At 27.9% G+C, this 17,950-nt stretch overlaps 1 protein-coding gene across 1 annotated transcript; it reads left to right on the forward strand.

Annotated features, from left to right (window-relative positions):
• Positions 1-5,890: 5,890 nt before the first annotated feature.
• On the forward strand, positions 5,891-7,949 carry LOC105114167 (tubulin alpha chain). Its single transcript, XM_011010634.1, has 4 exons — positions 5,891-6,083; positions 6,221-6,455; positions 6,561-6,931; positions 7,017-7,949. The coding sequence occupies exons 1-4, from the start codon at positions 5,991-5,993 to the stop codon at positions 7,671-7,673; spliced, it is 1,356 nt and encodes a 451-aa protein (XP_011008936.1). The 5' UTR covers positions 5,891-5,990; the 3' UTR covers positions 7,674-7,949.
• The last annotated feature ends 10,001 nt before the right edge of the window (positions 7,950-17,950 follow it).

The raw sequence follows: 17,950 nt of genomic DNA on the forward strand, positions 1-17,950 counted from the left end.
AAAGAGTGAAGAAGGTGTATTGCATCCTATTTATTTTAGTATAAAGAAGAGCTAGTTCGCTTAACCAGTTCAAAAGCAACTGCTTGATTGGTAAAAAAATTTAAGGATGGAATTGAAAGGAAAAAAATTAACAAAAAAAAAACATTCTAATCACATTCCTTGTCTAACTTGGGTTTAAAATTAAATTATGCAAGAGTTAGCCTAACATGAACTAGTTGACTTCATCAGTCCAAAAATAACATGAATGAAAATTGAGAAAAGGATTAAATTGAGAAAAAATAATAAAGTTGAAATAAAAAAATAAAAAAAGGCACCTTTTTTAGTATTTGTATAAACATTAAAGAATGTGCATACTCCCTAGTTGTTTTAGCATGCAGAAGAACTAGTCGATTTGGCTGGTCCCAACATAACCTGGCTAATCAACAGTAAAATTTTAAGATGAAATTGAAGAAAAAATATGAAATTTATAAAATACAAAACCTCATGACTTGATTTCTTGTCTACATTAGGTTTAAAATTAAATTGTGCAGGAGTTGACCTAACATGACTCAATCAACTTTACCAGTAAAATAACCTAAATGAGCACTTTTAAGTACTAATCAGATGCAATTGAAAAAAAAATGAAATGAAAAACAATGCAAATGACAAATTTAAAAAAACTTAAGGATGCAATTGAAAAAAAAATGAAATGGAAAAGAGAAAAAAAGAAAGAAAGAAAGAAAAGGGAACCTTATTTGAAAAATGAAAAGCAATATCTTTATTTGATCATGTTACATATTATTTTAATAGAAATAACTCATAAATTATTTAGGTGTTTTTTAGTTTACAGGCTTGCGTTACACTGGAACGAGGTTCAGAAATGTTTTTAAACATAACAAAGAATATACAAGATGTATAAAATTATTTGACATTGTTATTATACCTAGCTCAATATATTAACTTTCAAACCTCCTAACCTGACTCCTTGTCTAATTCAATGTTAAAATTAAATTGTGTGTGAATTGTTCCAACATAATCTAGTTGACTTAACCATTTCAAAAACAACCTGTAAAAAGTTTGAGGATAAAATTGATAAAAAAAACTTTTTGACTCTACTTTTTTCCTAACCCAGGTTTTAAATTAAATTACGTGGAAGTTTCTTTAACGTGAGCTAGTCAACTTGACAGATTCAAAAGCAACCCAACTGATCAATATAAAACATGAGGATAAAATTAAGAAAAAAAATAAAATTAACAAGGAAAAACCTTTTGCTCCAGCTCCTTATCTAGCCAAGTTTAAAATTAAGTTGTGTGAGAGTTTCATCGATATGACTTATGAACTTTGTCGATCCAAAAGCAACATAACCAATTAGAAAAACATATTTGAAAATGAAATTGAGAAAAAAAATGAAATTACAAAATAAATAACCTTATAATCCAATTTCTTGTTTAGCTCCAAGTTAAAAATTAAACCATGCGGAAATTGGCTTGACATAATCTAATTAACTTGTTCAGTCCAAAAGCAACTAAAATGATAATTTAAAAAAAAATCTATGAATGAAAAAAAAAACAATGAAATTTAAAACAAAAAAGAAAAAAAGAGAGAAGTGAAATAGAAAAAATAAAAGGGGTACATGTTCATATAAATAGTATGTTAGGGTATATATTTTATACCCAATCAATTAGTTAAATGTGATATTGACTTTGTTTATGTGAACATGTTTATTTTTAATAAAAAATTTATTTATTTTTAATATTTATCAAGTATTTTATTTGTCATAACTCAATTTTTAGTTTCTCTCAAAATTATTATTTTTTAAAAATGAAAAGCAATAGTATGTTAGTGTATATATGGCTTAAAGAATATATCCTACCATTATAATGCAAAAGAATCAATGGGAGTACTCATTTTTTTTAATTGTTTGAAAGTATATTTGAAATACACCAAATAATAAAATATGCATTTATTACGCAGCATGAATGTAATAATAAAAACAAGACCTTGGTACATTTTTATTAACAAATCAATATTTCAAATTCCACATTTTAAATTACCCAAAAAAAGAAGAATACCCTTAAACTTTGGAAAAAAATAAAAATTATACTTAGCAATATACCCAAATGTTTTCAAGGTATTTCAAATTTTTTTATAGTAAAAAAAAATTCTTGAATTAATTTACATATCAATAAATTTAAATTATAAATACATTTTTTTTGGTTAAAAAAACATTTGGAGATTCTAAACCTAATTTAAAGACTGTGTTGGCCTAATGCAGCAATTATACAAGATTGATATTGTTTGATATTGGGTTTCAAAAGGGGATTGAGTAAATTAAAAAGGAACAATTTTGTTAAATTTTTTTATATTTTAAAATTATTTTGATATATTGATATTAAAAATATTTTTTTTTAAAATAAAAAAAATATTATTTTAATAAATTTTTAAATAAAAAATATTTTGTCAAGTGATGAGCTCTCACAAATTGATTGATGCGTAGCAGACAATAATATCATTGGGAGAAGCTGAATCTGCTATATATATTGGATTAAATTAGCAATCAGGTGGTCCCCCGAAAGTGATCTCGAAAACAAATTTTTTCGTGCATCTTCTTCTTCAATGCCCACTAGAATCTAGTTGAATTTTGATGAGCTTCTGGTTAAAATATTGAAACTCACAATTTTAATTTTATATTTTCACAAAAAAAAATCCTTGAAATATTATAAACACAAATCTAAACACAAAAAATCATTTATAAACAATAAAATAAATCATAAATCAAATTAGTTGTTTTAGATCTAAAATTAAAATAGTTCAATTTTGATATCTATAAATTCGTTATGATGAGAGCTATTATTTGCTGATGTTATAGCCGAATTCCTTTAACAAAAATTCTTTCTCCTTTCTCTATTATTTTTATTTTTTGTATTTTTTTATGATTTTAAGTTTTTAACGTTTTTGTTTAATCAAAATCAAAGGTTAAAAATAACTATAATTTAGAATAATAATAATAATTCAGGAGGATAAAGTTGAAAATTTCTTTTATTAAAATCTTCATCTTTGTCTTTGTCCCACGTATTTATCTCGAAAATAGGCAAAAGATGGTTTTATATTTGTCTTCACGAGACAATAATATTTTTTAATCTCATAATGTTTCCTCTCTATGTACTAATCCAAAACCAATAATATAGATTAAACTAGATAGATGATCTATGATTTGTTTGGGACAAATTGATTTTTTTATAACTTAAAAAAAATAATTACTCGCGCGCTGCTATGGTGTTTTAAAAAAAGAAAAAAAAATCCATGTTAATTCCATTCTAGGATAGAAAATACAACTATATTAAATTGGTTGAATTTTTTTTTTTAAAAGGTAATAACAATAACAAAAAAGAAAAGAATACTTGTCATAAAAAAAAAAGCTAAATAGTAAGATGACCTAATATTTAAATAATGAAATTAAATAACAAAATAAAACATCAAGTCATCTTGAGTTAGCATGTAAATTTGAAATCTAAGTCATGAGATGAAACCAACTTTATAGAAAACTAATTGAAATAAAAACAACAACTATAGTCAATCCCTAACAATCTAAATGTAGAAGGTTAAAATTAAAAAAAAAATCAATTAACAAAAAACGCTAAAAAAATTAAACATTCGCAAGCCTAGGTAAGGTCACTAAATTTTGGGAGTCAAATTATACAAAAGAAATAACTTAATAAAATGTAAAACAACAAAAATGACAAAACTTAATTTTAGAAGCGTTCTCAATTTTTAAGGATAAAATCAAGAAAAAAATAGTATAAAAATTATATATAAAAAAAACACAAGTTAACCGACCTATTTTTCTTTTAAGGTTATAAAATCTGAATAATCTCAATGAGTTCTCAATTTTTAAGGATAAAATCAAGATAAAAATAATATAAAAAACATATAAAAAAAAACACAGGTTAACCAGCCTATCTTTCTTTTAAGGTTATAAAATCTAAATAATCTCAATGAAAAAAACAAAAAAGAAATAAAATAAATTTATAAAGCTGATTTTTAAAAATAAACAACATTAAAGAATGAAATAAAAAAAATAAAAAAAATATACGGCATCACAATGTTTGGTTGTTGAATGGTGCTTTCATACACCACCCAAAAAACAGAGTCTTTTTTACTTACTAACATGTTTGTTACAAGCAGTAATCAAATGTTTGGTTGTTGAATGGTGCTTTCATGCACCACCCAATTATTTTTGTTTATATATTATATTTTAAATTGATTAAAATACATAATTACCTCTTAGACAAATCTATTATAACAGGAAAGAAAACCTAGATGAAAACATGAAAACACCTTAAAACACTAGATAAGGAAATTTTGCTTTTAATGGTAAGCTAGTCATTTTATTCTACTTTGGGTAAAAAAAAGAAAAAGAAAGCAAACATGAGCAAATTTGCTAAACTTGAGCTAATCTTTCAAATCCTAAATCAAGGTTCAATGAAAAAATTCAATTTCATTCTAATTTAATATTGAATGATGAAATCAAAAAATAAAAATATATTAATGTAAAAGTTCTATTAAAGTAAAACAAAAATAGAAATTAAAAGAATGAAAATCAAATTTAATAGGAAAAAAATAAAGGATGAAATCATAAAAAAATTCATTCTTAAAAAATATCTCAAATAAAATAAATAATAAGAAAAAAATATGACAAATGAAAAACATTAAAAGAGGATGAAATTGAAAAATAATTTTAATTTCATAAATTATTTTAAATAAAAAATACTAATAAAAATAATATGGATCAAATTTGAAGAAAAAACAAATTGAATAGCTATTTTGAAAATTTAGAAGGTCAATGCAAAATTTAAGGTGGAGAAAGAAAATAAAAAAAAAATGCCACGAATACTAAATCAAAGATGTTATGTCACACGCGCTATCAAGTAATGAAGAGGCCACCTGGACGATTTGATCGTTAACTCAATAGTCTCTGTTCGACCATCCAACACCACTAGACGAATATGAGTTTCCTTGCATACCGATATTTTTTTAAATAATATTTTATATTTATTAAAATTTATAATTTTTTCCAAGTCAAATTGATTATAACAAAAAAAACCAGAATGCAAATACAAAATAAGTTTTTGTATTCTAATTTACTTTTGCTTTTGGCATTTAAAAGTAATTGTGTCATTTTACCGTGTTAAAAATATAAAAATGTGTCATATTACCAGTTAAAAATATAAAAATACTAAAAATATTATGTATTTAAGCTATAATTTTTTTTTCTTTTTAAATGTAATTTCATCATTATACTATGCTATAAAATATGAAAAGAATAAAAAGAAAATTCTTGGATAAAACGTTTTTTTTATATATATATATATATATTTTGTTCTTATGAGAATTTTATTGTGATAATAAAATATTAACATATTAATTTATCTCTAATTAATATGATAATATCTAATATATCATTCGAGAAAAATCATATTACTCATTCTATAACAAGCTTGTTGGGTTACAAAAATAGCGATAGAATCATTCGTGTAGTATAAAATCCTATGTCTTTTAGATTTTTTTTTAAAAATAAATTAAATGGGCTATATGAGATGTCCCCAGCAGTATTGTAGCCCTGGTCCTATCTTGTGGACCGCCAGCTTGTGTTGCAATAAAAGGCCTTGTTAATTGTACGAGCCCATTACATAAGTCCAAATACAGCCATGTCTATTAAACACTGATCCGCCCATTTTAGTCCATAGTTATTGGGCGCCTTCCAGAAATTCAAATTTCAAATTTATTCTCAACGGTTACTGCCAGCTGGATCCCACCAGCAACAGCAACCATTTCAAATTTCAAAAACACCCATCTTCCTCTTAAAAGCCGTTTCAAACGGCCCTTTCTCTTCGTATATATATATATTCTTAATTTCCGAACCCTAAACCACAATTCTCTTTGCTCTGTTTAGCACTTAGCAGTTGGCCGAATCTTGTTTAATACAATTTCTCTATTTCCTACAACCAAAAATGAGAGAGTGCATCTCAATCCACATTGGTCAGGCTGGTATTCAAGTTGGTAATGCCTGCTGGGAACTCTACTGCCTCGAACATGGCATTCAGGTCTAAACATTTCCCATTTCACCATTCCTTTTGCTTTATATATATATATATATATATATATATATATATATATTTCTCATTCTTTCTTTTTTACTTGTTTGTGTTCTAAATTTTGTTACTGTTTGTATTTCTGGCAGCCTGATGGGCAGATGCCAGGTGACAAGACTGTCGGGGGAGGAGACGATGCCTTCAACACATTTTTTAGCGAAACTGGGGCTGGGAAGCACGTTCCTCGTGCTGTGTTTTTGGACTTGGAGCCAACTGTGATTGACGAGGTCAGGACTGGGGCTTATCGCCAATTATTTCATCCTGAACAACTTATTAGTGGCAAAGAAGATGCTGCCAATAACTTTGCGAGAGGCCACTACACAAGTAGGCACAACAAAATCAAGCCCCTTTTGTCTCAATTTCAAAATCTCAGCTTCTTTTAACAAACTAATTTCGGGTAATTTTCTTAAAATATTTTTTGGTGTGCAGTTGGGAAAGAGATTGTGGACTTGTGTCTTGACAGGATTAGGAAGCTAGCAGATAACTGTACTGGGCTTCAAGGATTTTTAGTTTTTCATGCCGTTGGTGGGGGTACTGGTTCTGGGCTTGGATCTTTGCTTTTGGAGAGGCTTTCCGTTGATTATGGAAAGAAATCGAAGCTTGGTTTCACCGTTTACCCTTCGCCACAAGTCTCCACCTCTGTGGTCGAGCCTTATAACAGTGTGTTGTCCACCCATTCACTTCTAGAACACACTGATGTTTCTGTGTTGCTTGATAATGAGGCCATCTACGATATTTGCCGCAGATCTCTGGATATTGAGAGACCCACATACACTAATCTTAACAGGCTTGTGTCTCAGGTACAGTTGAAATCGAATTTTGTGTACAAAAAATGTTGGTTTATTGCTTGTTTAATTAGATAGTTAAAGGTTCGAATTCATGCAGGTTATCTCCTCGTTGACAGCATCGCTTCGATTTGATGGAGCATTGAATGTTGATGTGACAGAATTCCAAACCAATTTGGTCCCATACCCTCGAATCCATTTCATGCTTTCTTCATATGCCCCAGTTATCTCTGCAGAGAAGGCCTACCATGAGCAACTCTCTGTCGCTGAAGTGACAAACAGTGCTTTCGAGCCATCTTCAATGATGGCAAAATGTGACCCTCGCCATGGTAAATACATGGCATGTTGCTTGATGTATAGAGGGGATGTGGTGCCAAAGGATGTGAATGCAGCAGTAGCAACAATTAAGACCAAGAGGACTATTCAGTTTGTTGATTGGTGCCCAACTGGGTTTAAATGTGGTATTAACTACCAGCCTCCTACTGTTGTTCCTGGTGGTGACTTGGCTAAAGTTCAGAGGGCAGTTTGCATGATTTCAAACTCGACCAGCGTTGCTGAGGTGTTCTCTAGGATCGATCACAAATTCGATCTCATGTATGCGAAGCGTGCTTTTGTGCATTGGTATGTTGGTGAAGGAATGGAGGAAGGAGAGTTTTCAGAAGCTAGGGAGGACTTGGCTGCTCTGGAAAAGGATTATGAGGAAGTTGGGGCAGAGTCCGCTGAAGGGGAAGACGATGATGGAGAGGAATACATGTAATGCCAGGTGTTTTTTGTGGGGAAGTTGTTCTGCCAATGGGCTCATTGGTTTGTAACAAGTGCATGGATAGGACTAGTTGTTGTTAGGTTGTAGGTAACTGGATGGACGAGAATGATTTAGTTGTTTCCTTTCTCTAGATTTTTCGGATCCTAGTAGTAAAAATGTTGGCTTGTTTTGAATGTAATGAAACTATCATTCTGTTTTGCTCTGTGTGTTTCTCCCCGTTCTGATTTCCAGCTACTTGGATTTATTTGTAAGGAACGCATATTCGAACTAGCTGAAAGTGTGAACCGTGAACGTTTGAGACTATGAATATCTTTGGGTGAACCGTGAATGTTTAAATTTTGAACAACCATGTTTCTCTGAGAAGTCAGGTTTTGTTTACCGTCGATGATCAAAAAGCGACCTTGGACCACCCCCTACCGAAGGACACTGTAATACCAAGCATTGGGAGACATAACATTTGATGGCTGCATAACCTTTATTGGTGTTGTTATGTGTGTTCCTAGTCACAGATCTAATTTTGATCTAGTTTTACAATTTTTCTTTTGTTATTCTTTTTTTCTATTTTCTCTCTTAAATTTCTTCGTCATCAATTTTCTCCCCAAGTACGGACATGTTTGAAAGTGTAAAAATATATGGTGTTAAGGTATTTTTTATTTTAGAAACGTGTTAAAATATTTTTTTAATTTTTTAAAATTTATTTTAGATATTATCACATTGAAATGATTAAAAAATTACTAAAAACTAATTTAATTTAAAGCTAAAAATACTTTAAAATGTTTTAAATACTCATTCACATGCTATATGTACTTTTAAATTTTATCAGATTTTTTTATTTTTTTTAACATAAAAGATGTTTAGTCACTACTAATGTATTTTATAGTATGTATATAAAAAATTACACTGCAAGAAAATTATCTTAATATAACCTAATTAACTTAGCGGATGCAAAAATAACTTGAATAACAAATTAAAAACATAGTTTAACTCAAGATAAATATTAAAGATGATATTTTTTTAATAAATATTGAGATGAAAATATAGTGGATCGATTATAATCAATCTCGATTAACTTGTTAATCTATGTGTTGTGTTATTAGACTATGAAAATCCTATAAAAGCAAATCAAAATAAAATATAAAGTATAATTTTCAACAAACTTAATGTTGAAGGATAAAATAAAAAATAATCTAAAATATAGACAAAAAAATAACCCGAGTCAACTTAACAACTTACGAGGTTATGAGATCAGACAAAAAAATAACCCGAGTCAACTTAACAAACCCGCTACTTAAGTTATGAGATCAAGATAATTCAATAGAAAGAAAGTTAAAATAAATTATAAATTCTTGTTCTTAATCAATTTAGGCTATGTTTATTTCCCGGAAAGTGGTTTCGGGAAACTATTTTTCAAACATTCTTGTGTCAACTAAAAACACTTTCTAATAAAAAAAATTTGGCTTGGTTCTAGGAAAGTGTTCTCCTGCAAAATTTGGGCGAAAAACACTTTTTAGAAGTTGTGAAAAATTTAAAAATGTCATATTATTTGCTGATTATATTAAATTTAGTCCTCAAACTTTTGATTGCTATGTATATATATATATTGAATATTTATTTTTCAATTTCATCTCTTAAAATTTAATTTTTATATTAACTTTGATCCTTATTTTTATAATTTTTATTTGCTTTTCCCTTATCATTTTTTATTTATAAATTTTGATCCTTATTCTTTTGATTATTACTTATTTTATTTGAAATATTTTATAAAATGTTAATTATTGTTATTTTTATTTCTACATCTTTTATTTTTTTTTGTTTTTTAGATTTGATATCTATTATTTTGATTATTATTTATTTTATTTGAGATAATTTATGAAATTATATATATATATATATATATATATTAATTTCATTCTCATTTAACCTTTTAATTTGTGTGATTTGTTCCTCATTATTTTAATAAAACTGAAAAAAATAAAACATTAATAAGTTATTTTTCAGCTCATTTTCCATGACATAACCAAATACTGGAAAATGTGTTCCAACTTATTTTCCATTACACAACTAAATATAAGAAAATAATTTACTTTGCTGGAATTCATTTTCCTGAAATTTGCTTTAAAAAAAAACTAATTTCCAGCAAACAAACAGGGCCCTAGTATTAAAAGATGAAATAAAAAAATATAATAAAAAAATTTAAAGAAAGAACTCAAGTTAACTTATATTAATCCATTAGGATTGTAACTTGAGTCATGAGTTTGAGATAACCTTATAAAAGTAAATAAAAAAAATTATGAAGTTTAATTTTTAGTAAACCTAATATTAATGATGAAATTAAAATTAAAATTAAAAGAAAAAAAAAAAAAAAAAATTAAAGTTAACTCGCTAAATCTATGACGTGATTCATGAGTTAGGAATAACCTTGTAAAAGAAAAACGAAAACAATTCATAAAATCTAATTCTAAATCAATACAATTCTAAATGATGAAGTTGAAGAAAAAATAATCAATGAAAAAAAGATTAAAAAAACTCAACTTAACTGAGTTAATCCGTAAAACTTGCAGTCTAGATAATGATACTATCATAACCTCAATAAAAAAATAATTATAAAATATTATAAAATAAAATTCCCATAAAAGATGCAATTGAATTGGAAACAAATAAAAAAAATATAAATTGATATGGTTTAATAAAAAAATTTATTATTTTAATAAATAATATTATGCGAGAAGGAGTTATGTAAAACTACCTTCCTTTTTTAGTTGGGGTTTTTTTTTTTTTTTTAAATATGTTGGACATCATCCATTAATCTCTTCGTTTTTATCTAGTTATTCACGTGGTTCGTTTTGTCTAGGAATGGTTAAAAAAGGTTTGTTAGTAATAGATTTTTTTAATTTTTTTTTCCAATAACGTATATATTAACAAAAACAAATTGAAAATGGAATTTCATTGTTCATATTCTCACAAAATATTGTTTATTTGTTTTTCTATTTATTTTAAAATTTAAGTTAAAAAAAATATATTTAACATAAACTTATTGAAAATAGGGTTTTACACTTCCTTTCTCGTACACAATTTTCACTTTTTTTTATTAAAAATTTACTTATCTTGATCTCATGATTTTTATTACGAATTTTAAAATTTAACTTGTGTTTTTTATATATTTTTTTTAATTTATTTTTTTAATCAATTTCATATTATTATTCTAAGATTAAGGCAACACAGATATTTAAGAGAGAATTGAATTATATAAGAAAGGTAAACCTATAAATTCAAAACTCTTTACATAATAACATGCAGTTTTAAACACTCAAATTATTCAGAAACAATAAATAATATAAATGTGATAATTAAAAAGTGAGAGTTTAGAGAGAATGTACTAATATTTATAAAGGTTTAGAAAACCAACTACTCCTCTCTTTAAACTTTCGTTCAAGAGTTTCACTTTCAACACTGATCTTAGTAGGTGAGATCAAACTATTATATGATTATTTTGTGAGTGCAAGATCAAACCCAATTCTTTTGTGAGTTTAATATCAAATCGTTATCCTTAATCTTTTTATAGATTAAAGACTAGAAAACCTTTTATTAATACTTGTTGAAAGACAAGTATTAAAGCACTCACAATTTTATCTCAAAAAGATCTTTTCAAGTATTTAAAGTGTCACTTACACTTTTTATAATATACTCTCATAGTAGAGTTGATTGAAATAATAATTAAGTTCTTTAGGAGGGTTTCATCAATTTACACCTAACTTTGTTTTTGGATGATTACAAGTGAAACAATGGTGTTATAGGTTATTTTTGAGAGTAAGCATGCTTAGATTTTTGTTTTAGGAGTTTCACACATGTTTTGGGCAAGTAAAAGACTATTTATAGTCTTAAAAAAGAAACTAGCCATTAGACATAGTTTTATGTTCATGAGCAAAATCTGTTAAATCATTTTATAATCAATCAAATCATTTTAAGAATTGATCAAATCTCTTTAGAGCTAGTTAGACTATTTTGAAGAACCCTAAAAGTTTTTGAAAATTTTCCAGAAACAGACTTGCTATTTAGCTACTGCCTTGTTGTTTTCAAAACAGTGAGATCATTTTAGCTATTATCAAGATTTTATTTTATTTTTTTGTTTTGATCTTTTCTTGGTTTTCTTTGGTTCTTTTGAGTTTGTTTAGATTGTGTGTGTATTATAAGATGTCCTAAATAAATCTAATGCTATTTGACAAAATCCTATTACAAATTCTTAATCAACGAAGTTGACATTGTAATTTCTATTAATTTTTTTTTTGTTTTTTTTTTTGTTTTTGACTTTCATAATCTTTTCCTTGCTTATTGGATGATTTCTTAAATGTTGTAAAACTGTCTATATATATATATAGACATATCCTTATTTATGATATTAATGATGTGATATGCATATATCAACACTATATCAAAATAATATTTTATTATATCTAATGATTATTTTACCAAGGAAACATATAATTAAATCATTATCATAGCTATACAGCTAACACTTTCTTCAATATTTAAGTGATTTGAAATTAAGCTTTATATATATATATATATATATATATATATTATTTTGTTAAATCGAACCTGATTCAATGTAGTTTTAGCATTGAATTGAATTGGTCCGACCGGAACAGTGGAGCATGCTCCACTGGTCATGAGTTTTTCAGCTCAAGAAGCAGCAATTTGCTGCTTCTTATAAACCTGTGGCTGTGTCATAATTAATAGTAGGCCCTATTAGTAGAAATCTGCTGTTGGAGCATTACCAAACGGGTGAGTTGCTATGCTTGCTTCAAACGCAGAAACAACCACGTAACCAAACATCCTCTTTATTTTTGAATATTTGATTGATTTAGAATTTGATATCATATTTTTTTTTGTTTGCTTTCTATGAGGCTATACTTATCTCATTACTCGGGTCATATGTTTGACTGGTTAATTCATATTGACTTGATTCATTATTTTATTTTATTTTTCTATTTCATCCTTCAACTTTGAATTGATTGAGAATTGAAATTCATAATTTGTTTCAATTTTTTTTATATAAAGTTATATCAATCATATAGTCCAAGTTATATTTTTGATAAGTTAATTATGGCTGACTCAAGTTGTTTTTTTAGTCTTTTTTTAACTAAATTCTTTTTATTTTTTTTCATCATTCAATATTGGTTTGATTGAGAATTGAGTTTTATAATTTGTTTCAATTTGCTTTATATAAGATTATCTCAAACTCATGATCTAAGTCACAGATGTGACAGGTTAACCCGAGTTGACCTAAGTCGATCCAATAAGTTTTTTTTTTAATCTCAAAATTTTTGAGAAGAAGATGTTTTTAATCTCGCATAAAAATATTGTTTTAGTCAAAATACGTTTTTAACAATTGTCTGGGTTGTCTTTAATTTCATCAAATTGATTGAGTTATATTAGATCAACCTCTATACAGTTTAAAATTATTTTTTACTAGAAAATACATTAGTAACACCTTAATATTATTTTATGTTAAAAAAATTTGATTTGACTAGCAGCGTAGTGTGAGAAATGATCCAAGACACACACACACACCAAAACTACAATTATTTTTCATAAAAAAAAATCAAATTCATAATTTATAACAGTTATCTTAATATTTTGTATTTGTGATAATCTAATTATAAAACATGAAATTTATTTTATTTAAATAAAAAGTATCATGAAAAAGTTATACTTGTTAACTGAAATTTTTTTATATTAAATTTATAATAAAAAATAAAATTACGACACCGACTAAATATAAAAATAAAAAAATAAATTTTAATGTTTTGAATTGCTAAAAAGTGATTGTGTATAAAAGAAAAACATGGGATTCTTATTGATTGGTCATATAATCTTTTGGATTGGTATATATTTGTTGTTATTTTCTTCAAACGAAGAGAAATTCGAATTAGAAGCTTAATTATGAGCAAAAGTAGGTAGTAAGCTTACAAATGAAATGGAATGTGAGTGTCCCCACATTCCAATCTCTAAGAGATGTATACTTTCCTACCGTTTTCCATGTAAAAAAGAATTAAATGGTAAAAGAAAATAAACAATCTCGTAATTGTATCACCTTTTTATATTGTTACACGAACATAGAATCTAAAGAGGATTGCAATGGAAAATCATGATTCTTAGTTTCCTGGTTGATCACGTTATGTGAATTTTAATCATTTTTGTTGATGATTAACATTTATTTCGATGGTTGATTGACGATTTCATCGGACGGTGGTCAATTTCCCTTAACTGGTTCAATAAGAGTGATATTAGATGTTCTCTAAAACAATCCAACGACTAATAGCTCGTTTCCATGTGTCAACGTGGCAAAATCCTGCTTCCTTTGAAACTATATTTTCACAATAAATATAGTTCAAGATTCTAAATTTATTTTTAAAAATTATTAATTTAAATTTTATAAATTTTAAAACAAGATTTATATAATTATTGATTTTAAAACCTATAAAATTAATCATGTAATCATTATACAAATTATTTTTCAAATTTATTTTTATAAAAAGCACGGTACAACTACCATCACAAACACCATATAAATTGCATAAATTCACAGATGAAAGCCAATAATCAACAATATCAGAATTGCTTAAGTTTCAATAATTGCTTCTTTTTTGTAATAAAAAAAAGAGAACCCAACTTTTGATTTCTGTAAATGAGCTCCCCAATATTAATTTCTTAGACTGTACATAATGGCTACTTCATCCTAATCCTAGCTAACAGTAGAGAACGGCATATATATATATATATATATGTAAAATTCCAACGAAGCTGCGATTATTGTAACCAGCTTTCTTAATTAACAAACTGCATCGCTTTAACTTCGAGCTCATCTTCCATTAATAATAAATCCTGCCAAATCAAACAATAAATCACACTTAAATCAGTAATTTCCAAGCCATTATTTCCATAAAATGGGGTTCTCAAACATGCCCCGATGACTGTAGTTTTGCCACGAAGAGTAAAAAACAAAATAAAAATTGAAGCAATTCGCGAGCTTATAACCCAAATTATCTCACATCACTCAATTTCTCTCTCGAAGAATAGTTAGATTCCCCTCATTTTTAACTCTCAAGAACGCAACGCTTGAGAATCAAAACAGAATCACAAGCAAGAACTTCAAGAACACTCATCATTACATGCTCTACACCAAAAAGAACGAAAGAAAGAAATCACAAAGACAATAAGAAGCAAAAACGAACCTTAATTGACATATGAGGAATTTTTAGTGCAAGGCCTTGACTGTAGTTTTGCCACTAAGAGGTGAGCAAGGCAAGATAGGCCTGGAAAAAAACACAACCTCCATAGCAGCATGTGGGGGGACGCCAAAGCTTTCTTCTAATTTCCCAATCAAAGCCTTCCTGATCATTTCTTTAGCAGCACTTAATCTTTCTTCACCAAGATGTGAATCCTCCTCTCTTATCCTCAGAACCTGACTGTGCACATAACCTACCTTCGTCTTGATCAAATCCTTTGATCCCTGATCTTCTGTATCACACCCTCCAATTTCTTGACTATCATTCTTGTTATCCCTCTCCCTCTCCCTCTCCCTCACAGTCATCTTTATTTTTTATTTCTTTCTTCGAACAATAAGCGTCAACAGCCCAACAACATCAGAGAGAACTAGAAGGGAGCTTGGATGGCTTCACCAACAATGACTGATGGCATCGGGGAGTTTTTTTTTATATATAGACGGGAGAAGAGCGAGACGCTGTTGCCTTTTTGGATTTATTTATTTGGTAACGTGGTGGATTGGGAAGGTGGGTGTGTGACACGTGGAATTTGAATAAATCACGTGTTGACTGATACGACATGTGGTGTGGTGAGTGGATAAAACTCGTCATGTAGGAGAGCAACTGTTGCCGTTTTGTTTGCAGAAAGTTTTGGGTCTATAATTGAATGCCATGTCACCGGTCCTCCTTAGAATTTTTTTTTTGTTCTGTTTTCGATTCACTAACATTATCAATGAAATCACGTATTAGATTTAATTGGATGTGTAAAAAAGGGATTGGATTTGCGTCAACATCAAATCCACTTATTAGCCTCCATTATTATTATTATATTGTTGCTGTTTCCTTTTTTTTTTTTGGATGGACCGGACATTTATATGGTGGTTAAAATATAAGATATTTCTTTCCAATAAAATTATTATTTGATGTATATATGTCCTTTTATAAAAAATCAATTATTATTTTGAATACAAGGTTTTTATTTTATTTTTACAAAATAAACATGTATAATGTAGTCTCATGAGAATCTTATATATTATAGTTGGTGTTGTTAAGATTCTTCATGATGAAATAATTATTAGGGTTAATAACTTACAAGATAAGTTAAGATAGGTTATTTGGTGAGATGTGAGGACCTATGATGATTATGCAAGTATTCAAATGAGTTTTAGTAGCTAAAATGGGCTCTGCATGTGTGTATTTCAGAGATTATAAAAGAAAATGATAATAGAAAATGATAATAAAATTTTAAAAAGAGATGATAATTGAAGAGTTGGAACTTGCACTAATGGTTTTATAAATTCTTATAAAGTCATATATCCTAGCAATTTGCTTGGAGACGAGGGAAAAATAGTTAGCGCACATCTAAATTCATTACTAGAAGTCATCAATTAGGATGATAGTCTTTAATAGTTGTTGGATCATTATCGAGTTAAAATGATGACACCATAAGGGTTATATACTTAGAGATAGACATAATCTATTTTTGTGTTTATATGGCCCACTTAAGATAGAAAAACATGTAAGCATTTAATACTTGGTACAATTTATATGAAAGGTATGTGAAATAGTTCAAATGCCATTCAAGGATGCTTATTTAGGAGATATTTGTCTAATGAAATGCATTTAGGTCAAACCTAAGTTATGTGGTCGGGTGTGATAGGTTAGGCATGTGAACCAAACTACTTGTTACATGTGATAATGATGAGTTTTAGGTAGTCCCTTTGATGAGTAATCGTGTTCCATATATATGTATTTGTCTATATGAGTCTTAGTGGAATGGATGACATTAATACTTAGGTATTTATCCATTCTTTATAGAGCTTTTGCCACTTGATAAACATTTTCTAGGTAAAAAAAAGGCATGTTTTAAGAATAATGTGTGGCCTGTCCTCATGACATGTTCATATCCTAGATAATTAAAGAGTCTTTTCACTTGTATTATTGGCTAACCATGTCTAAAGAGTAATTATTGTGTTATTCATCCAAGAACATACATGTGTGAAGGATGTTTGATGTGGAGTTTAGGAATCCGTTTGTGGATGTGTAGGAGGATGATAAAGGTCTTGGCCCTTTCATGAATCTTTTCATGTCACTTATAAAATGGAGCATATGTAAAACTTTGAGTGATTTTATCAATACCAATTGATTACATAGTTGACTAAGTCAACTTGTGTTCATGATAATTTTTTACAAGGAAAACTACCCTTTATGACCATTATTCTCAATTACTTACAATTCTAAAAACACTATTTTAAGAATTGCAAAGGGATTTTTAAGCGGTGTTGTTTGTTATTTCAAACATTTCCAAGTCATTTATGCTTATCTTTATAATTTACTAAGGGGGTTTTAAGTGGTTTTGTTTTTTTAATGTTTAGAAGACTTCTAGTCAAGAAAATATCTTTAATTTAAATCTTAATATGGTAGATCACTCTCAAGTAGCATATAGGTCAAGGTTATTGGATAAGAGGTTCCAATTCGATGATGTATAATCCTATAATAGCATTAGAAAATCCTAAAGGGGATAGGGTATCTTGAGTTTTCATTAAAATTAAGAGATTTCAACTAAATGACCCATATGATCATTATTTCTTTAAATAAGTTGGACCCTTTTAGTAGAGTATTACTTGAAGGTTACATAATTTAGGTGCTCTATAAAAGAAAATGAATTAGTTGCCAACTTAAAGGTTCACAAAGGAAAAGGTAGAGATAACAACTCTTGTGTGCATGTTTGTATATGGATAAAACTTCGCTATATTTGGGTTTATAGAAAATGTCCTTAAGCATTACTAATTGCATTTTACCTAACTGAACTCAAATGGCTAGACCACAGCAGTAGCTTTTAAGAAATTTTACAAGTTGCATGAGGTGGAACTTGAACTAGCACTATTCAAAATATGTTATATAATGATTGGTTGAATATATGGTAGATAAAGAATATCTTAATTTTACTCATTCTCTATCTAGGAAAAATGACTAGCACATGTTGTTATAATTGGCAAGACAAAT

The sequence above is a fragment of the Populus euphratica genome, unplaced genomic scaffold (assembly GCF_000495115.2).
Source record: "Populus euphratica unplaced genomic scaffold, PopEup_1.0 scaffold591.1, whole genome shotgun sequence".
Classification (NCBI taxonomy): Eukaryota; Viridiplantae; Streptophyta; class Magnoliopsida; order Malpighiales; family Salicaceae; genus Populus; species Populus euphratica.